The sequence below is a fragment of the Ascaphus truei genome, chromosome 2, assembly GCF_040206685.1.
Source record: "Ascaphus truei isolate aAscTru1 chromosome 2, aAscTru1.hap1, whole genome shotgun sequence".
NCBI classification, from domain to species: Eukaryota; Metazoa; Chordata; class Amphibia; order Anura; family Ascaphidae; genus Ascaphus; species Ascaphus truei.
Genome location: NC_134484.1, coordinates 295,093,247 through 295,116,740, shown reverse-complemented (window position 1 = coordinate 295,116,740; position 23,494 = coordinate 295,093,247). Strand labels below are relative to the sequence as shown.

The following is a 23,494-nucleotide window of genomic DNA, read 5'->3' as shown; positions in this document are numbered from 1 at the left end:
AATCAGCTGAGAACTCCTGCGCGTGCACCCGATGCCTGACGCGCGCGTTTCGTGTAGAAACGCTTTTTCAAAGGCTTGTATGTGGGGAGGGGGACTGTGTGACTACTGGCAGGTATATATAGCCCTTGCGATAATGATTCGTTGGTTGACCTATGACCTGAGCCCTCTGCAGCACAGTGTAATGTGCTTGGTGTAACCTGCAGAGGGGCTTTAAAAAGAACTCATCTCATTGTCATGTACACTATAAAGATATATGAAAATAACTCGTTATGAATCTGCTGCTTCCCTATATATAGACATTATAGCTTTGTCAAGGGTGTGATATAGCAGATCAAACAAGGCTACAGAATGTTATCATTAGGTATGTATGAACCCTAATCGTGGACAGGTCAACGTTGAAAAAATACAGGATACAATCCCCAATGAATGAGGGGTAAGTATAATGTTGCTAATGCACACCTATTGTGCCTAGGTGTGTGGTGGACTCCAGAAACCCACCTAATGTTAGTATAGTAATAGGAAATGTAAAGGTGGCAGGAAACTTGGTTTATCTTGTCAGGAAGTAACTGCTGGTGCTGGCAGAACACATTCACCAGATGATAGACCCGGTGTCAGAATGTTGGAATTGCCACTCTCATATGTATGCTGTATACACTGGCGACACACTTTATTCGAGCTTGGCTAGTCCCACGAATTCGGGTATACCCGGGTGTATTGAGGTTTGTGACTGTTTTCTGCCCGAGTGCATTGAGTTATTTTCCAAGCAGGGATTGAAGCATTTTATTCCCGCTGGCTGCAATACTGCACAGTATATATATATAAACTGCATTACAATTCATGAATTTATGCCATCTGGTAGACACGCGAAGCATTGCAGCCTATTAAATCCTAATCATTATCAATTAACAGATCAGCCGCCCATCAGCCAGGCATGAACCCAGGCTGGGAAGGCAAATGCAACGGGGCTTGTCAGAGGTTAGGAGCGGCGCATTCCAGGTATCTGCCAGGTACATACCGGGTATTTGCTCGAATAAAGTGTGTCGGTGCAGTACATGAACTCTTCATTTAGGCCGCCGGGTGACTGGGTTTTTAATGTATATATCCATCTTGCTTCTTTCTTAAGCAATACATCGTCCCAATCACCCTTTCTGATGCCCATTGAGTGTTGGTCTATACCCATAAATTTTATGGATTCGATGTTGCCGTCACGGACTAGGTTCACATGTCGGGCAACGGGTGTATCAGTATTATTCCGAACGCTCCCAATGTGTTCTAATATCCTCTGTTTGAAGGGTCTTCTCGTCTTGCCGACGTATTTTTTGCCACACAGGGAGGTGCCCAGGTATATAACTCCTGCTGTTTAGACATTAGAATCCAACAGGCAGTAGGATCATTTGTACAGGTTATTGTAGGGCATTTGGTGGTGAGCATTACAGTTTTTCAGTGCTATTTGAGTTCAACTTAATCACTCACTATCACACCAGTGCACCAGCCTGCTACAGTATGGGTACATGCTTATACAGTACACACAGCACACTCTACAGATGTTATGAGTGACCATTACATTTGGTATTTACCAGGTCCTTCTATATATCGCAGCAGTGTTGCACATTAACACAGTGTATTCCACATGACCCTCTGTGTCCTACACATATGTATGCAGGTTATAGGGAGAGGGAGTGGCTCAGTGAGTAACAACACTGACTGGCACTGAGAGTTTGAAGGGGAGCCAGGTTCAATTCCCGGTGTCGGCTCCTTGTGTCCTTGGGCAAGTCACTTTATCTCCCTGTGCCTCAGGCACCCACGGGGCAGGGACCTGTGCCTGCAAAATGTCTCTGTAAAGCGCTGGGTACAACTAGCAGCGCTATACAAGAACATGCTATTATTATTATTATTATTATTATTATTATTATTTTCACATATTGTGTTGAACCCTATGTATGTTTTCTGATAAGGTGTTAGCAACATCTACAACACTTAATACTGATCTTACTGTTATATGAGTACCATATGAGGTCGTTTGGTTCACATCAAGTGAGCAGTGAACAATTTCGTACCACATTGCATATCTGAGGTAAACTACCCAGACAGTGCAAGTGAAGGGACGCGTTAACCCTTTCACCACCGTGAGGTATGCTGGACTTTAGCATTAAAAGTTTCTATTACATGATATGATTTTGTGTTTAATATTCGTTTTAATCACCATTATTTTAAAGGATAACAATACATTTTATGTGTTTTTAACATTACCATAATACTACCAGGCTTTGACTGAGTGCCCAAACTGGGTTATCTTTCTCTTTTTGTGTATAGTATAAGTTACTTACCCAGGGAGCACCGTCATTACAACTACACTTCAAGCAGTTGCGGGGGTCCCCTTTCTAGTGCAAGTTCGGGTCAGATAAACAGCCAGCGCCGCTATAAATATCATGGCTCACCCGCAGGACTCCCCTTCCGACTGTTGCCTTGACAAAGCGTTTAGCGAAACGCGCGCGTCGGCTCCTCCTCCATATACGTGCACGAGCAGGGCTTCAGTATTGCACTCACAGCCTCAATGTACTTATGCTAACATCTGCGCAGCCCTGCTCACAGCACATAACGACAGCTATGATCTGTTCCGATGAACAGACACAAAAGGGGATAAGTTTAAGTAGCACCGAGTCTATAGCTTTAGACTCTTTGACATTTTAAGGACAGTGTTTTGTCACCACCTAGTAGCAGTATATATGTATGTAAGGGTACAGAGCAGCACTTATTCTTTCACAATACAGCATTAAAGCACATGCACTGCTATCCCTGGGTTAAGTGACCCTCTGCAAGGGTTACTAGAGTTTATACTGCTATCTTTACTTAGGTGTCCTATTGGGGAGTTTATATATAACTCACAGCTCCCTATGTGCTTTTACCAAACCTTGGGTATGATGCCGGTATGCCACTTAGTGGAGGGTTATCATTGGTAACACTTACAGTCGCGGCCCCTTTTATTCTCCAACATCTCCGAATTTTTTCGAGATTTTTTCCGAATGCCACGCACTTCACCACGTTCATGCCGTATTCTGGCCGCATTCATACCCGCGGTTGATGCGTGGTTGATGTGTTTATTGATAATGGTTCGGATTTATTTGGTTGCAATTCTTCGCGTAACCGCCAGATGGCAGATATTCATGAATTGTAATGCGCATGCGCTTCAGTAATGTGTCGACTTGCAGGTGTTTAAAAGAATACCACAGTGGTCCATTGTAAATTGGCCTTGGGACTGAAGAAGTTGCAATAATGTATCAATTTAGGCATTTTCATATTAAAAAATACAAGCACAGTGTCTGGTCTTGTTTTATTGTCCTGAGAGTCTCGACATGAGTGCACCACCGCAGTCTGTGTTCCAAAAACCCGACAGAACATATGCTTATTTAATATGGGCCGCGATTAATGCAACAGATGATAAGATGGCAACAGTTGTTCAAATTTATCATTATTTTATCGAAAACTATGACTTTTACAAATTTTCACCAGATGCTCGTGTGTGGAAGCGTGCAATAAGGAAAAAGTTATGTATCGATCTATGTTTTTTTTGTATTGATCCCAATGTTATTGGAGGGTATTGGTGTGTATCACCGGGTTTTTCCCGTATCTATGATCATGGAGACTTCAAAAGGCGAAAGGTCATGTTAAAACCAACTAAGAAACGTCAGTCGCAGGCAAGCAATGCGCCAGCACCAGCACCGGCTTCCAATAACGGTCCGACCGTCAGTGAAAACCTGGTGACCGACAACCCTTGCTGTCTGTCCCCGCCCAGATACCTGCAGCCTGAGCCAGATTTCGCGTACAGATTCCAGCAAGCGTGCATGTACCTAAGCGATTTCCAGCCTCATCAGCTGACTATAGGTGTAGTAGTCCCGCTGTCGCCTGGCAACAACGTGCATGATCAAGAATACAGGACTGGCAGTGGGTCGGCACCAGCTGATTGGCAAAGTCTATGGTGAGTAATGTTGCCGTATTTTATTCTGTTTTTGAAATATCAATGCACAGTCAAGCGAGTCTCCTGTAAGCAATATCATTGGCTGAGCAGCTTCTAAAGCAGATACTGAACAATTGGTGGAACGCTAGGTGCATGCGCATTGGAACCTTCTTGGAACACATATGCGTGTCATCACATCAACAGTAGGCGCATGCGCATGTGAACAGGAGACGCCCCCAGAGAAAATTATTGGTGGGACTGACTGTGGGAACTTCTTTAGGGGACTGACTGACCATTACAGTAAAACTTTTACTTTTTATTCCTCAGAAAAGAAAACTTTGTCATCTCATGCGGAAAACGGCAAATGGAGGGATTTCGATTTGGAGATATATATATGTGTGCTCATTTGCATGTAATTTCCCAGAATCCCTTGCTGCAGTGGAAGTGCTGTGTGCTGGGTGATAATGGTGAAAGACAGGGTTGCAGACCTGTCTAAGACATGCAAATGAATATACAGGAATATTTACAGTTGCTTTATGCTATATTTATATGTGCAGCTTGTGACTACAACACTACCGGAAATGATTTCAAAATAGTTACTCTTTGAAAGAATACCTGTATTTTCATTGTTTGATATATTCCTATTTAAGTGGGAATATAATAATAATGATAATAGCATGTTCTTGTATAGCGCTGCTAGTTGTATGCAGCGCTTTACAGAGACATATTGCAGGCACAGGTCCCTGCCCCGTGGAGCTTACAATCTATGTTTTTTTTTTTGTGCCTGGGGGGAGATAAAGTGACTTGCCCAAGGTCACAAGGAGCTGACACCGGGAATTGAACCAGGCTCCCCTGCAACAATCTCAGTGTCAGTCAGTGTCTTTACTCACTGAGCCACTCCTTCTCTCTCTATATATATTAGCTGATATACTCGGCGTTGCCCGGGATTTACCCCCCTTCACAGCTGGGCCCCCCCCCCCCGTTCACACCTCCATCCCCGCCTTCCTTCACAGCTGCGGCCTCCCCTCCCTGCACCCCACATCACTCTCCAAACCCCACTGCACCCCACATAAGTTCCAGCCCCCTGCACCCACATCACTCTCCACCCCCCCTGCACCCCACATCAGTCTCTCCCCCCTGCGCCTCACATCACTCTCTCCCCCTGCACCTCACGTCACTCTCTCCCCCCTGCACCTCACATCACTCTCCCCCCTGCACCTCGCATCACTCTCCCCTCTGCATCACTCTCCACCCCCCTGAACTTCACATCACTCTCCCCCCTCTGCACCTCACATCAGTCTCCCCTCCTCCACCTCACATTAGTCTCCCCCCTGAACCTCAAATCAGTTTCCCCCCTACACCCCACATCACTCCCCCCCCTGCACCCCCATCACTCTCCCGCCACTGCCCCTCACATTAGTTTCCCCCCTGAACCTCACATTAGTTTCCCCCCCTGCACCCCACATCACTCCCCCCCTGCACCCCACATCACTCCTCCCCCTGCACCCCACATCACTCCCACCCCTGCACCCCACACCACATCACTCCCCCCTCTTCACCCCACATCACTCCCCCCCTTTCACCCCACATCACTCCCCCCCTGCACCCCACATCACTCCCCCCCTGCACCCCACACCACATCACTCCCCCCCTGCACCCCACATCACTCCCCCCTGCACCACACATCACTCCCCCCTCTGCACCCCACATCACTCCCCCCTCTGCCCCCCACATCACTCCCCCCTGCACCCCACATCACTCTCCCCTCCCTGTACCTGACATCACAGTCCCCACCCTGCATGACCCCCCAGTCCTCGTTTCCCCCCCCTCTGTCCCCGGAACTTGTCCCACCCCCCCATCCCTCTGGTCCCCGGCGTTCGTTCCCCGGTGCTCGTTCTCCCCTCCCGGTGAGTAGGGAGGCTGTGCGGTGGCTATGTGTGAGGCGGCGGGTGATGCGGGAGCTGGCGCTTGTTCCCCCTCCCGGCACTCATGCTCCCCCCCCCCTACCCTGGTCCCCGGCACTCCCGCAGGTGAGACAGTGAGTTGGGAGGCAGTGTGGCAGCAGGTGATGCGGGAGTCGCCACTCGTTCCCCTCCCCCTCCCCCGGCATGCGGGTGAGTCGGGAGGAAGCGGGAGCCGGCGGCGATGTGAGGCGAGAGGGTGTAGGATGTGAGGGGCGGTGGGTTGAGGTGAGGTGGCATCCCCATCTCTGGCGCTCGTGCTATCCCCCCCTACCCCGGTCCCCGGCGCTCCCACAGGTGAGGCGGTGAGGCGGGAGGCAGTGCGGCGGCGGGTGATGCAGGAGCTGACCCTCGTTCCCCCCTCCCATCCCGGCGCTCCTGCGGGTGAGGCGGGAGGCAGCGAGGTGATGCGATGTGAGGCGGGAGAGTGTAGGGTGTGAGGGGCGGCGGGTTGAGGTGAGGCACGGCGGCCGGGTGTGGGTGGTGTGACTGTCACACCCTGCTGTGACGTCAGCCCACCCCGCAGGCCAATGAGCTGTGGCCGTCCGCCGGCCAATCACAGGGGGCACAAAAACACACACAAACATTATTTCAGTCTTATATATAGATATATATACCATATATACCGTTTTGACACGAATATAGTACGGCCTCGCACAGTTTTGAAGGTGTTCTACATGAAAAATAAAAGGTGTTAGGCTGCGTATATATTACGAGTACAGTTTTCGTATGGACATTTTTAAGAACAAAACATAGCATTATATTCAGGCCAATACTGTATATAGAGTAAAACGAAAGAAGAGAGCACCATCGATGACTGGAGCCAGGAGGGGATCCAAATAACAATTCTTTATTGGAGTAAAAAAGCACAGGAACACCTCCTACGCGTATTCTTTATCAATACTGTATATATATATACATACACACACACACACACACACACACACACACACACACACACACACACACACAGCGTTACTTCCCAGTTAAATAGGAATCTATCAAACAATGAAAATACAGATATTCTTTCAAAGAGTAACTATTTTGAAATCAATTCCGGTAGTGTTGTAGTCACAAGCTGCAGTGAAGATCCTCATGGGTTGTTTGTCCTGTACTCTATCAGCACATGCAATTTTGAACAATGTTTTACTTACTGTATGCATTTATTCCCATTTGGACAATCTGTAACTGGACGTCACACACTTAAATGATGATATACTGTAGCTATAATTTTCAATGTTTGAACAAAGAGTAATCTTTTAATTTATTGAAGATCCTCTTTTATCAGTAAATTGTATATGCCCAAAAAGTGAGACCACACAAAAGAATTAACAGTATGATGGTTTACTTACAAGTTTGAAGTGGCCCAAGTAGACACTTGTATACCGCTTTGTGATTTGTAAGCTTGGTAATAAAAGCGTGGCAGCATAGCCACTGTGCTGCTTCAAAGGGAAATGGACAAGTTGCATCTCTGGCCCCAAGAGGTATATCTGTGAACAATAAAAACAAATTGTTCTCATTAACTTTGTATACACCACACATTATAAATCATGCATTTCACAAGTAAAGAGTGTCCTGAGTTACAAAACAATGCAATAAAAGGTATGAATAAATACAGCAACAGGGGAAGGTTCATGTTTAAAGTGCAATAATGAGTTGTGTACTATAACAAGTAAACTATTCCAGAAGTGAGAGCTCTGTATAAAAACAAACATTAAACAGCTTTTTTTTAATTGAACCTTGAGGCAGTAAACACTTCCAATGGTTGTTGATAGGTGCTTGGCTTTAATGGAATAGGTAAGTTGCTTAGGTAATTAGGTAATATAGCAAGGATGTTTTTGAATATTAAGCAAGAAAAATGTTTAGACTTGTAGATGAAATAATTTACGGTAAGTTTTAATGCCCATTTATTCTACACTGGAATTTAAAAACTGTTTTAAACTTTGCCATCATCACAGTGACTATAGTCAAATAGGCAAATCTTTTTAACCATTACTTTCATTGTTCGCTAATTGTAGTGTTAAATGATAATAATTTGCTCAAGACTATGTACCACTTTAATGGAGACCATGATTTTTGTACTGTACAGTTTTCAAAAACGCAATGCAATAGATAACAAAAATGAATACTAATGAGTCACATTTTGATTCCTACTTACTTTTGTTTTTGGCTTTTAAAGTGGTGTATAAACATGGCGCCATGTCCGAAATCACAGTGAGAAAGAAACGTGGGTTATTCCTTACACTTTGGTTAAATGGAAGCTGTATAACACATGCATGAAACCTAAAAAAATTGTAATTATAATGTCAGTGCTGTCAAGTGTTGTAACATTTTTCATAAAAATATTTTTAAATGTTAAAATTGCTGTTAAAATTGTAATTGCTATACAGCACATTCAAGTGTACAACTAACAAAATATGTAGGGTTCAATAGATGAACACTAATCTTCTCACTCCATTGCCATTATGTTCAAATCCGCAATCTCCCTCACTAACCCCAGTTTTTTTTCTTTTTTTAGCCAGATGGACCTGCCTGTTCTCCTGAGTTGAACCTTCAGCTCCAGGTGACTCCTGTTCCCGAGATACTTACTGGTTAAGTGACCAGCAATACTTCCTGGTTTTTAAAGGGGAATTAAATGGTTGTCCAATATGAAACAGCAACCGAAAATAGGAGGCGCAGACTACAGTATGGAAACCGAATCTGGCTTCTAACACCTGTGGCAAATTCTGAGTGCAGCAGAGCATATATGCAATGAGGCACACTCATCCACTCACTGAATTATTGAGCGGACTTCTGTTCCGTTGAAACATCTTTTCTGATAATTCTGCGGGTGTGCTATAGAAATGTGAGTGAGATTAAAGTGGCCTTCTGTCTGCTACTAAATATACCCATAGGAGTCACTGATGACCTACTGGGTGATAAAGATTATTAACTTCCCAAAGCATTTGACATTCACTGCCACCTGCTGGACAACAGGATACCACTATAAGTATATATTACTTAATGCAAAAACTCTGACACAGACCCCATTCTCTCCTGTCTCGACTACTGTAACTTTCCTGCTTTTCACCTGTCTCCCCTACAACCTATCCTAAATGCTGCTGCCAGAATCACTCTACTATTTCCGAAATCTGTCTCAGCAATTCTGCTGCTGAAATCCCTCTCCTGCCTTCCTAATAAATCCTGTATCACACACTCAATTCTCCTCCTCACTTTTAAAACTTTACACTCTTATGCTACTTCTTACATAACAGCCCAAATTTTTCGCTATACACCATCCCGGGTTTAAATATCCCCTCTATGCTGACGACGCACACATTTACTTTTCAACCCCTGACCTTACACCTGCTGTACAGACCAAAGTTTCTAAATGTCTCTCTGTGATATCATCCTGGATGGCCCTCCGCCAACTTAAAGTTAACATGGCAAAAACAGAGCTCCTTATACTTCCTCCCAAACCTGGCCCTACTAGCTCCTTCCAGATTATGTTTGGAAGTACTATCATTCACACAGTAGCCCAAGCACGCTGCCTAGGGGTTACACTCAACTCCTCTCTTACATTCTCCCCTCACATTCAAAATGTACCTAAGACCTGTCTCTTTTCCCCCACAATATTACAAAGATACGCCCTTTCCTCTTTTACTTGACTGCTAAAACGTTGACTCAAGCCCTCATTCTCTCCCGTCTTGATTACTATATCCTCCTGCTGTCCAGCATTCCTGCCTCTCACCTGTCTCCCCTACAATCTATCCTAAACGTTGCTGCCAGAATCACTGTACTCTTTCCTAAATCTGTCTCAGCGTCTCCCCTCCTGAAATCACTGTCCTGGCTTCCAATCAAATCCCGCATCTCGCACTCAATTCTCCTCCTCACTTTTAAAGCTTTACACTCTTCTGCTCCTCCTTACATCTCAGCCCTAATTTCTCGCTATGCACCATCCCGACTCTTGCATTTTGCTCAAAGATGTCTTCTCTCTACCCCTTTTGTATCTAAAGCTCTCTCCCGCCTTGAACCTTTCTCACTGACTGCCCCACACCTTTGGAAAGCCCTTCCCTTCAATATACAACTAGCACCCCCTCTATCCAACCTTAAGACCAACCTCAAAACACACATGCTTAAGGAAGCATATGAGTAGCTCAATGGCTGATAATTAAAACCTCATACATAAAGCATGGTCCCTTGCAGATGCACTTAGCAGAACGCCCTCCTATTGTCTCGGTACATTCTTCCTACCAACTAATTAGATTGTAAGCTCTTCGGAGCACGGACTCCTTTTCCTAAATATTACTTATGTCTGAAGCACTTCTCCCCTTTATGTGTTATTTATATTATTTGTTATTTATATGATTGTCACGTGTATTACTACTGTGAAGCGTTATGTACATTAATGGCGCTATATAAATAAAGACATACATATTACATTTTCCTCACACCAACAGGCCTGAATGTACCATGCCTTCTATGTAAAGACAAACTCAGAGCACTATTCAAATTAGTGGGACTCTGGGTCTTCCCTGATATGTTTAAGCTGCCTACTCTAAATGACTCAATGTGCTAATAAGATATGTAAATATTTATGATAGTCATAAGTGGCCCAAAGGTATCTTTATGAAGCCTGTAAACTACATAATTTTTATAACAGTCTCATGTATAATTAACAGAGCATGAACCTTTGAATATAATAAATTATCTTATTTGTACTTGTTAAATGCATGTGCAATGCCCCCCCAAAAATTGTAAAATGACTTCACAGAAAAAAAATTTTTTGGCAAACAATCAACATTTTTGCCTCCTTTTTAAATCATCCCCAAATAAAAAAAACAGGGGGGGGGGGGAGTTGCTAATTCATAGCTTTGGGGAGCGCAGGTATCACCATGTAAAAAACAAATAAAAAACTACAGAGTGTAATCAGTTTCACAATATTTCTTTTGAATTCTAGGATTCTGCCAAATGGAAACTCACAATTTTCTAAAGGAAAAACGGCATTTCCCACATAACATGGGGCTGACGGGGTGCATCTATAGGCTTCTCTAGTAGTGGTTTTAATAATGTTGGTCACAGTGTGATGTGTCCTCGATGGGAATAGAAAATAACAATAGTTTAACCTTATAAATGTAAATGTATATTGAATACCATGTCACACTTACATAAGTCACAGTAGCACAGGCACATAAGAATTATAGTTGAGTGGCCGGTTGTTCTCTCCACTGCTCCGGTTTGAGTCTCTCAGATCGGTTTGCTGGGCTCCCGGTGAGTGTCACGTCACTCCCGGTGAGCGTTATGTCACTTCAGCATGACTCCTGAGAAAGCTGTAAAGCGAAACGCATAGATTCGGCGCAGTAGGCGTGAGAAGTGCTGCCCGTCCTCCTGCACGATCCCGAAGGCACCGGAAGTGACACCACCCGCCACCGGGAGCCCGGCGAACCGGTCTGAGAGACTCAAACCGGAGCAGTGGAGAGAACAACCGGCCACTCAACTATAATTCTTATGTGCCTATGTGTGACAGGGTGAAATCAGCCACTAACAGATTATGCCTGGGAGACATATGTCTGAGTGCTTCATCCAGCACTCAGAGGGTTAACTCAGGAGAAAAAGCTGAACAATCAGGATGTAAGCAGACACCTGACAACCAGCATGATGGGATATAAGGAAGCCTTTGCTGTAGTCAGGTGGCTCTCTCAGACAAGATCCTAGACAAGCTGCTATGCAGATGGATTCACAAGTACCTCTCTAAACCACAGTAAGAACTGTTCATATTGTTTTCGGACTGTTTGTTATACAGTATGATAACGGTTTGGTTCTGGATTAGCCAGCCAGCCTGAAAGATAGGCTTGCAGTGCTAGTAAGCTCTCCCAATGTGGAGCAGGATTTATTTTGTTGCAATGTTTTCTTTATGCCTTAAAGGGACAGTGTGCCCACATGTTTAATTATGCTGTGGAGCAATAAAGCCATTCAACGTTTGGACTAAACCTGAAAATACACGTGTGGACTATTGTCTGACCTCGGCTACAGGCTGTCCTGCCAAACTATACTACTGTGACTTATGTAAGTGTGACATTGTATAAATTTAACAAAAAGAAATGTGCTTACACAGTGCTAATCCCAAAACAGTAGTAATACAATATACCAATAAAGACAAAACCAATAAAATATACTAATAACAAAGATGAAAGATGACTAATTGGACTATACCAGTGGACATTTAATTTACTGTTTTGGGCGCTGGTCTGTATTTGTTTTTATTGTATAAATTTAAATGTATATTGAATACAGAGTTACACTATTGTGTTATTTTCTATTTCCACCGAGGACACATCACACTGTGACCAACATCATTAAAACCACTACCAGAGAATATAGAATAAGGGGAATAAACCCCATAATGTCCGGTGCTCTGTAGAGTGTGTGTAGCTTGATGTGGGTTAATGTTTAATAAGCAACCTCAAATGTATACGTGAAACAAACAAAGGAAACGATCCCACTGCAATTGAGGATTTGAATGTTCATAAGTACATAAACGAAGGAACGGAAAGGCAGACTTAAATACCTAGGAGGGGGGCCAGTATGCAGGAGCTAGTATAGAGACAGGATGAGAAGCCGTTTCAAAACTCCCCTCCTGTACTCACGAAACAACCAACCGATACCTGCTGCCCTTACCCGCCTGGTGTCTTCACTGCTCCTTCAGTGAATACCCGGTCTCAGCTCCACAGTCATCGCTGTCGCCGACCTGCTTGCTCCGGGAAGGATTCCAACGACGTGTCACGTGTACCGGCAAACCCCGCAGCTGCAGAGGGAGGTGGTCCCGTGACGAACGTCCTGTAAAGCAGGGGATCGCTTGCGTGCTCCAACCAGGAATGTAGAGTAGTGAGGTAGATAGATAATTGGCGGTCACAGCGTAGATAGGAACTCAGCCACAAAGGAAGATTAAAATCAGCTTTATTCAGACATGGTGCTGGACATCACAGAGATTCATATCCTTTGACGCGTTTTATCAAAGAGAAGCCTATAGATGCACACCGTGAGCCACATGTTATGTGGGAAATGCCGTTTTTCATCTAGAAAATTGTGAGTTTCCATTTGGCAGAATCCTAGAATTCAAAAGAAATTTTGTGAAGCTGATTACACTATGTAGTTTTTTATTTCTTTTTATATGGTGATACTTGCGCTCCCCAAAGCTTCGAATTAACTACAAGGAAGAAAAACAGAACCTTTTCTTCAGAGGGTTGGGCTGCAACCAATTACTTTTTTTTTTTGCACTTGCACGTTCACATTATTTACATAGATATATAATTTAACACTTATTGTAAACTTGTTTATGTACCATAATCACTTATTTAAGCACATTATATCACTCTAAATATGAGCGCCTTAGTACCACTTTTTGGTTATTATCACAGAAAAAAGTTGCACCAGAAGAAAGAAGTTATCTTTGGTGTTATTTGGCCATTTAACATGCAACATGACCTTTGCCCCCTCCAGTACTATATGTTCTCTGTCAAGGAAGGGACTGCAGTTGGAGGAGGTGGTACAGCATGAGGAGGGATAGCTGCTAGAGTGCTGGTTTCAGATGAAGTACTAGCTGTAGCTTATGGAGGAATTGCAATCAGTCATAGTTGCCCTTGAAAGGATATCTGTATTGGTTCTGGGTTCTTTGTTCACGCACTGGATGTTCACGAGAAGCTGGGTGAGAATGGTCTATTTTCTTCTGCACTGAGGAGCTTTCTCATAACTATAATAAAGTGATTACAGTCTAATGACCCTACGCATACCTTGCCACAATCTTCATATTTCCTGTCAGTCCAACTATCTGCTGCCATAACATGTGCCGAAAGGACTACTGAGTTTCGTAGAACTCTGTAAACACAATGGCGTAACGTGGGGAACTTCAACAGCATGTGGCAGTATTTCAGACTCATGCTCTATTATTTGCTCCACGGGCTCCAAATTTAAGGTTTATCAGCTCGTCTTCCTGTTGCTCTGGCTCATGATTCAACTGTTGCTCTGGTAGTGGTTACAGTGCACATTGCTCCTGCCCAGAGGAAACCTTCAGAAGAATTAGATTAGGCATAACTTTCTCGGTATTGTCTACATCACTCATGTTCCCGTGGTGACACATCATTTATAAATATATTTAAGATAATTTAATATAATAATTATGAAGTACTGTATGCAAAGGTTTTTAATACACATGCAATCTGTTCAATGCTAAGTACTATACAGTACTTGTACCATTTGCATTACATTATTCAACCAATATTTTGGTACTAATCTAGACTTGAGATCATCCTCACTGAAATGCAGAAACCATTTAACATAATATTGAAATATAAAATGTAGGTGTCCAAGTATACCACTATTATATAATACTATTTTCCCCTCAAACTCTCTTCTTGGACATACCACCAGTCACGCCAAAGAAGGCACCTTGAGAGGCTCCCCAATATGCATCACTGCTCCTGTCCACTAAGCCAGCGTGGACAGAGTTAACATCATGAGAAAAGAGATAACTTTGAAAGACCTGGAGTTTGTAAGCCCCTAACCTGCTGTGTGGGGGGTATGATTGCTGGGCAGCTAAATTCACTTTTCTTCAAACTGTTATCTTGAACATACCAGTAGAGTGGCGCCAAAGAGTGTTAGCCATTTGTTGATGTTCAGCTGCTGGTATTGGTCTTGAGTAAAATATTTTATCCCCATGTACCTTATGTTTCCACTTACTGTACCCTCCGTCATAGATTACAAACTGCTTGTGGCAGGGCCCTCCTTACCTACTGTACCAATGTATGTTAATGCTTATTGTATTGTTTTCATCCTCCAACAATAATGTACTACACTAAAGAATATGTTGGCACGTTATACATATAAAGGATGTGACGAATAGGTCAGGATGGTTAAAATAAATGTTAAGCCCTGTCCTGCTGTTCCTTTCATCAGGGTAATTTCCCGTGACCGAAGGGTTATTGTGAGGCACTAGAATTACCTGTAATGTATTTTCCAAACCCATGCGTATTTTTAAAGTAGTGTTTGTGTGGATGTAGTGCTTTAACACATGTGGAGCTTCAGTACCACCTTGTTGGACATATGGGGCAAGGTCAGAGACAGGTAGGCCCCCATTTCCGGAAGCGGAGACAATTTTGGGGACCGCCAAATTGGCACCATCTTATCCGCACTTGTGGAAGTCTTGAGCCGGATCATCTGGTCTGCCAATGGCGGCGGTAGGTGCTTCTCCGATTGGCTGATCAGTATCTTCCGCTCAACGTGACATCACGATCAGCAAAAGACCAGACCTGTAACCGCAGCCCCTCTTCTCTTATTGATCCATTTATTCCTCCAGCCGCACTGTGATTGGTTGAACACTGTTACTCCATAGGTATGAAGCGGAGGGGGAAAACTACGAATGCCAGTCCTCACTAGAGTTCCATGCTGTCGGATGTTGTTTAGGGGTAGCCTTGGTGATCGAAACCTACCTAGAAATACGAGCCAGTGGTGATTAGAGGATTTTGAAGGCGCGGAGGCCTGATTTCCGGGAGCGACCTGGATAAGTGGGGTTATGTCACTCCCAGCACCAAGTAAACTAGACCCCAGTTAACCCTGTAAGTGCCAAAAAAGGTGCCTTTTTTGTGTTTTATGCTTTTGGTATTTCCTGCTGGCTTTCAGCAGAATACACCGATTTATTTAACCCTTTACTCTGCCTTGTGCTGTGATAGTCTGATCTTCCGTGACAAATGATAACACTAACTATACATCACAGCTCGTCGGGTCAATGATATCAATAACACCTTTCATTACAGCTATTATTAGCACTGACAATAGCTCCTTTCCCCCCCCTGCTCTCAGCTGTTGTAGCACACATATTATGGTGGCCCATCCTTTGTACCAGATACATACCACCTTTATTTTAGACACCTTCTCCTTCACAAATCTCTTGCAATCAGCAAATTACTTCTTGCAGGTTTCAACTTTATGTTGCCCCCGCCTCCCCCCCTCAAGCTAATACTGCTGTCTGTAGGTCACTAGATGATTATGTATTCTAATGTGGAGAGACTGCAGGACTGGAACCCAAAACAGCATGTCATTATTCTTCTGCACTTTAGATACCAGCACCTTATTCTCCTTATCAGTGAAATCTGTGAACTGCAGCATGTACACTAATGCTGATACTGCAGGAGTGGTGCCACAATGAGTCAGACTCCTGGGGGTGTGGCTGTTTCTTCCCTTTGCCTCTCTGATGTCTTATTCCTGTCCCATCTGACCTCACCACTGCTCCTCTCCTCCTGCTGTTCTACTATCCTGTGTGTGGCGTACAGTACGAGCCATCCCACCATCACTCTCTGCCTCTTGTCCATTCCTCCGCAGACATTCACTACCACACAGACTACAGGATCCATTTATTAAACTGCGATATTAGAGAAGAGAGGAAAATGGGGAGAAATCGAGGAAGTTGGAGAGAAAGAGGTGGGGGGGGGGGGAGAGTAATCTACATAGCTCTTTATATTCTCCTTATTTAGATGATCTTTTCAATACATGGAGATGTAGTGAAATAAAATGATGTATGTATTCAAGTACTTTATTATGAAAAATTGTCAAATAAAATATGCATGGGTTGACAATGACTAGCTGGCAACTTTTATTACCTATTCTAGGTTTGTTAGTTTTATCTTCTGCAAAAGTATCACTGTCTGAAGTGGAAGCACTATGCTAAGAGACAATGGTGAGAATCAGGGTTGCAGACCTGTCTGAAACATGTGAATATGCTCACAAGTTGTATTTTTAACTTGCTATAATCTACAAAAGAAAACAGACTAAATTTAAAGTTTTTTCTCACAGCTGACCAACATAGATACACATTTCATACACTGAAATGCCAAATATTTGATTCACTAATTTCCTGGTTGCTTATTACCTTTCACCCCTGAACAAGAAGTAAACATTAACTGCATGCCGTCAAGGTTTTTTTCTTCTTCTAAGTAAGTGTCTTGCTCAACTACAAAGTCATCAAGAAATTATCAGCCATTATAAAGGTGCTAAAACTGTATGTAGAATGATGTAAATGTGAATAGTTCAGGTCAAAGTACTGTACTCTGGTTTCTACTGGTAACAGCAGATTTCTACAGTAGGTCACCTAATTGCATATATCAAGCGTCAACAAATTCTAACAAGTTAATACATTTGTAGTCCTCATGCACCACGGAAAAGGTCCCCAATTAAAAATTGTGTTCATATTGTATGCTGGTCTATCCAATACAGAAAAGGTTACAAATGGATAGCAAAACGACCTATAGCGCACAGGAGAGACGAAAACAAAACATAGTGTAATCTGTAAATACTAAATATACATTCCTGCTATAAAGAAATGCACTCACAAGATATCAATTCAAATAGGGCAAAAAGCAGATGATCTCAGCTGGATATGTTCTTAAAATGAATCCATGCTTCCAATCTTCTTGCAGACTGGTGAATTATATTATGCTCCCAGATGGATATGATGACAAGGGATAAAAAAGAGAAAAAAAGAGAAAGAGAGAGAAAAAAAGAGAAAGAGAGAGAGAAAAAGAGGAAAAAAAGAGAGAGAGAAAAAAAGAGAAAAAAAAGAGAAAAAAAAGAGAAAGAGAGAGAAAAAAAGAGAAAAAAAGAGAAAGAAAGAGAAAAAAAAGAGAAAGAGAGAGAAATAAAGAGAAAAAAAGAGAAAGAGAGAGAAATGGAGAGAAAAAAAGAGAAAGAGAGAGAAAGAGAGAGAAAGAGAGAGACAAAAAGAGAAAGAGAGAGAAAAAAAGAGAGAGAGAGAAAAAGAGAAAGGGAGAGAAAAAAGAGAAAGAGAGAGGAAAAAAGAGAAAGAGAGAGAAAAAAAGAGAAAGAGAGAGAAAAAAAGAGAAAGAGAGAGGAAAAAAGAGAAAGAGAGAGAAATAAAGAGAAAAAAAGAGAAAGAGAGAGAAAGGGAGAAAAAAAAAGAGAAAGAGAGAGAAAGAGAGAGAAAAAAAAGAGAAAGAGAGAGAAAAAAAGAGAAAGAGAGAGGAAAAAAGAGAGAGAGGAAAAAAAGAGAAAGGGAGAGAAAAAAAGAGAAAGAGAGAGGAAAATAGAGAGAAAGAGAGAGAGAAAAGAGAGAAAGAGAGAGAAAAAAAAGAAAGAAAGAGAAAGAGAGAGAAAAAAGAGAAAGAGAGAGAAAAAAAGAGAAAGAGAGAGAAAAAAGAGAAAGAGAGAGGAAAAAAGAGAAAGGGAGAGAAAAAAAGAGAGAGAGAAAAAAAGAAAAAGAGAGAGAAAGAGAAAAAAAGAGAAAAAAAGAGAAAAAAGAGAAAGAGAGAAAAAAAGAAAAAGAGAGAGAAAGAGAAAAAAAGAGAAAAAAAGAGAAAAAAGAGAAAGAGAGACAAAAAAAGAGAAAAAAAGAGAAAGAGAGAGAAAAAAAGAGAAAAAAGAGAAAGAGAGACAAAAAAAGAAAAAAAAGAGAAAGAGAGAGAAAAAAAGAGAAAAAGGGAGAAAGAGAAAAAAAGAGAAAGAGAGAGAGAAAAAGAGAAAGAGAGAGAAAAAAAGAGAAAGAGAGAAAAAAAAGAGAAAAAAAGAGAGAAAAAAAGAGAGAAAAAAGAGAAAGAGAGAAAAGAAAGAAAGAAAGAAAAAAAAAGAGAAAGAGAAAAAAAGAGAAAGAGAGAAAAAAAGAGAGAAAAAAGAGAAAGAGAGAAAAAAAGAGAGAAAAAAGAGAAAGAGAGAAAAAAAAGAGAAAGAGAGAGAAAAAAAAGAGAAAGAGAGAGAAAAAAAAAGAGAAAAAAAGAGAAAGAGAGAGAAAAAAAGAGAAATAGAGAGGAAAAAAAGAGAGAGAAAAAAAGAGAAAGAGAGAGAAAAAAGAGAAAGAGAGAGAAAAAAAGAAAAAAAAGAGAGAGAAAAAAAGAAAAAGAGTGAGAAAAAAAGAAGAGAGAGAGAGAAAAAAAGAGAGAGAAAAAAGAGAGAGGCAAGAAAAAAAGAAAAAAAGAGAGAGAAAAAAGAGAGAGAAAAAGAGAAGAGAAAAAAGAGAAAGAGAGAGAAATAAAGAAATAAAGAGAGAAAGAAAAAAAGTGAAAGAAAAGAGAGAAAAAAAGAAAAAAAGAGAAGAGAGAAAAAAGAAAAAATGAGAAAGAGAGAAAAAAAGAAAAAAAAGAGTGAGAAAAAGAGAGAGAGATAGAGAGAGAGAGAAAGAGAGAGAGAAAGAGAGAGAGAAAGAGAGAGAGGAGAGAGAGAGAGAAAGAGAGAGAGAGAGAAAGAGGAGAGGAAAGAGAGAGAGAGAGAGAAAGAGGAGAGAGAGAGAGAGAGAGAGAGAGAGAGAGAGAGACTGCCTCTCTCTCTTTATTATTTCTTCTCATCATATCCATCTGGGAGCATAAAATGTTCACCAGTCTGCAAGAAGATTGGGAAGCGTAGATTCATTTTAAGAACATATCCAGATGAGATCATCTGCTTTTTGCACTATTTGAATTGATATTTGTGAGTGCATTTCTTTATAGCAGGAAAGTATATTTAGTGTTTACAGAATAAACTATGTTTTGTTTTCTTCTCTCCTGTGCGCTATAGTTCGTTTTGCTATCCATTGTGACTTTATCTCTCAAGGTGAGTGTCTGGGCCAGCTGCAGTGAGAGTTTAGACATTATCTGTATAGACGGTAGTATATGTGCATCCTTTAACTTCAGATTAATTGTATAGCGCAATTCTGTTTTTTTTTTGTACATAAAAGGTTACACAGTGATCAATGCTGAAAATACTTTGTTTTTCTTTGCATACGGTGTTTCTATTTTCTACTTTAGGTGCTTAAACATCAAACCCCTCATTCCCCCTCCCACAACAATTTTTTTTTGTTTTTCTTAGCATACCCCAGTGGTGGAAGCTGATCCTGTTTTGCATCCCCCTCCCCTCTGATTTTCAGAGAACTTGTGGTTTCCAAGATCATTGTACTTTTTAGTGGGATACATCAATCGCAGAGAAATTACAAAAATGGCCGTGGAGTCACCAATTGAAATATGCATCATCTCCCAAAGATGTTGAAACTTTCTACTACAGTACCTGTCACAGTGAGCCCGACCATGAAGCATTGTTTTGTCCAAAATCTCAGAAGCAGATCTACTCCAGGGTTACTTATGGTTCAGGTAAGGGGAAAAAATGTTTAAATAAGGAAGCACGGGCTGCTTTCATCTTTTCATTGCCCTTACGACATACCTGGTACGGCAGTGGGCAACTACAGTCCTCAAGGGCCACCAACAGGTTTTCAGGATATCCCTGCTTCAGCACCGGTGGCTCAATCAGTGGCTTAGTCTTCGACTGAGCTACCGGTACTGAAGCCGGGATGTTTTGAAAACCTGTTGGTGGCCCTTCAGGTCTGGAGTTGCCCACTTCTGGGGTACGGCATGGGCTCTGGCACCTCAGGAGTTCCTATGACACACCTGGTATGTCAACGGCATTGTCTTGTATCTAGGTTGACTAGACTTACCTTGCCTATGTATATAATGGCCATCATATACAGTCATGTGAAAAAGAAAGTACACCCTCTTTGAATTCCGTGGTTTTATATATCAGGACATAATAACAATCATCTGTTCCTTAGCAGGTCTTAAAATTAGGTAAATACAACCTCAGATGAACAACAACACATGACATATTACACAGTGTCATGATTTATTTAACAAAAATAAAGCCAAAATGGAGAAGCCATGTGTGAAAAACACCTTATTATTCAATAGCTTGTAGAACCACCTTTAGCAGCAAAAACTTGAAGTAATTGTTTTCTGTATTACTTTATCAGTCTCTCACATCATTGTAGAGGAATTTTGGCCCACTCTTTATAACGTTGCTTCAGTTCATTGAGGTTTATGGGCATTTGTTTATGCCCAGCTCTCTTAAGGTCCAGCCACAGCATTTCAATCGAGTTGAGGTGTGGACTTTGACTGGGCCATTGAAACTTTGACTGGGCCATTGCAACCCCTTGATTCTTTTCTTTTTCAGCCATTCTGTTGTAGATTTGCTGGTGTGCTTGGGATCATTGTCCTGTTGCATGACCCGATTTCGGCCAAGCATTATCTCTCGGACAGATGGCCTCACATTTGACTTTAGAATACTTTGGTATACATAGGAGTTCAAGGTCGACTCAATGACTGCAAGGTTCCCAGGTCCTGTCACTGAAAAAACAAGTCCCTATCATCACCCCACCACCACCATGCTTGACAGTTGGTATGAGGTGTTTGTGCTGATATGCTGTGTTTGGTTTTTGCCAAACGTGGCCCTGTGCATTATGGCTAAACATCTCCACTTTGGTCCCGTCTGTCCAAAGGACATTGTTCCAGAAGTCTTGTGGTTTGTTCATATGCAACTTTGCAAACCTAAGCCATGCTGCCATGTTCTTTTTAGAGAGAAGAGGCTTTCTCCTGGCAACCCTTCCAAACAAATCATACTTGTTCAGTCTTTTTCTAATTGTACTGTCATGAACTTTAACATTTAACATGCTAACTGAGGCCTGTAGAGTCTGAGATTTAACTCTTGGGTATTTTGCAATTTGTCTGAGCATTGCACGGTCTGACATTGGGGTGAATTTGCTGGGATGTCCCCTCCTGGGATGATTGGCAATTGTCTTGAATGTTTTCCACTTTTGAATAATCTTTCTCACTGTAGAATGAAGGACTTTAAATTGTTTGGAAATGGCCTTATAAACTTTCCCAGATTGATGGGCAGCAACAATTGCTTCTCTAAGATCATTGCTGATGTCTTTCCTCCTTGGCATTGTGTTAACACACACCTGAATGCTACAGACCAGCAAACTGCTAAAACTTCGGCTTTTATAGAGGTGGTCACACTTGCTGATGATCAATTAATCAAGGGCATTTGATTAGCAGCACCTGTCTGGTACTTAGCATCTTAATACCTATGGAAGCAGTAAGGGTGTACTTAGTTTTTCACACAGTTTCTTCATTTTGGCTTTATTTTTGTTAAATAAATCATGACACGGTGTAATATGTCATGTGTTGTTGTTCATCTGAGGTTATATTTACCTAATTTTTACACCTGCTAAGGCACAAAGGATTGTAATTATGTCATGATATGTGAAACCATGGAATTCAAAGAGGGTGTACTTTCTTTTTCACATGACTGCACATCGACAAGTTAGGCCTAAGGCCTCGGTCCCGCTGTGCTCGTTGGCACGGGCGGCCATGTCGCGAGTTCCCCACCAGCAGGGGAATCCTGCTGAGCCGGTCCCGGTCCCCCCTGGCGGCACAGAGCACTACACGCTGTGGCGCGTCAGCCGCTAGGGGACACAAGAAAATGGTGATGTCTAGCGTTGACGCGTCACGTGGTGTGGCTGTGAGCCAACGGGGAGGGGAGGCTTCGGGAGGAGGAGGAGAGGCTTCGGGGAGCGGGGAGGAGTGTGCAGTGAAAGCGTGAGTGCTTGTCTGTGTGTGTGTCTGAGTGCGTGCGTGCCTGTCTGTGTGTGTGTGTGTGTGTGTGTGTGTGTGTGTGTGTGTGTGTGTGTGTGTGTATGAGTGCATGAGTGCCTGCCTGTGTGTGTGTGTGTGTGTGTGTGTGTGTGTGTGTGTGTGTGTGTGTGTGTGTGTGTGTGTGTGTGTGTGTGTGTGTATGTATGAGTGCCTGCGTTTGTGTGTGTTTAATACTTACCATCAGCAGCTCCAGCCCAAGCCCGTGGAGGGAGGGAGGGGGGGGGGAGAGTAGCGGGTCCCTCCGCTCAAGCCACGCCCCCCTCCCTGTCAAACCTCCCACTCCCGCCCACCTCCTGCTCCGGCTCCCTACAGACCGCATATCGCGGTCTGTGTATGTCAGCGCACCACCTGTCTGCAGTGCGGGCGCGCTGGCTCTGGGAGCGGGGCCTTAGCCTAATGCTAGCCTAGGTGATATAAATTTGAAAAATTATTTGTCAGTACTAGCCCAATATCGTTGGATTTTAGTGATTACTTTTTTGGTGTTATATTTAACTCATAGAGGTAAATATGCTTAATTTTATGAGATTACACAATAATAAATACCTGGTAAAACAAACTTCTATTTTTTTTTTCTTTAATGCATATTTTTATCTTTATCGGAGTTTAATCAATCAGGGCTAAAAAAAAGAGAAGCTACATTTGTGAAGCTATTAAAACACTTTGTAAATTATGAAACCTTTATTAATAAATAGTGTAGAAGGTATTACGTGGCTGAATGTTTTCACTTTATTGCAACTCCAATGTTTTGCAAATGGGAATATACCTTTGAAATGGTTAGTGTAAAACTTTCAGTATTTTAGACATACCTGTACGCCTGAAGTAAAAATATCTTGTAAACATTGATGCACACTGTTCGAAGACTGTTCACCTAGAGATTCATTACAACACAGAAAACTTGTATAAATTAAAACGTACAAATAGACATTGAAACATAATCCAGAAACATACAAGGTAATATGATAATCTGATCAAAACACAAGAAATATTACTTTACCTTAAGATCAAGGAAGAGACTGTGACATTTGAGCCTGAGGACTCGTATTAGTTTATGTCTCATGTTTTTTCCTGCCATCGTACTGTGACAAAATGTGAGACTTGATCGAATAGAGGTACATGCATAGCTACAAACAGACACAAAAAAA

The 23,494-nt window shown here is 42.3% G+C and overlaps 1 protein-coding gene across 7 annotated transcripts in view; it reads right to left on the bottom strand.

Moving 5' to 3' along the window:
• TERT (telomerase reverse transcriptase) overlaps positions 1–23,494 on the bottom strand; it is a 505,909-nt gene that overhangs the window by 22,196 nt on the left and 460,219 nt on the right. For 5 of the 7 annotated variants that reach the window (XM_075586351.1, XM_075586355.1, XM_075586352.1 and 2 more), the window contains 4 exons: positions 23,347–23,473; positions 23,159–23,220; positions 8,075–8,199; positions 7,269–7,406 (listed from right to left, as the gene is read on the bottom strand). In XM_075586351.1, coding sequence (XP_075442466.1) covers positions 7,269–7,406; positions 8,075–8,199; positions 23,159–23,220; positions 23,347–23,473 — 452 coding nt within the window. Of the gene's footprint in view, positions 1–6,542; positions 6,590–7,268; positions 7,407–8,074; positions 8,200–23,158; positions 23,221–23,346; positions 23,474–23,494 lie in introns of all 7 variants that reach the window. The other 2 variants (XM_075586353.1, XM_075586357.1) reach the window with 2 other exon arrangements.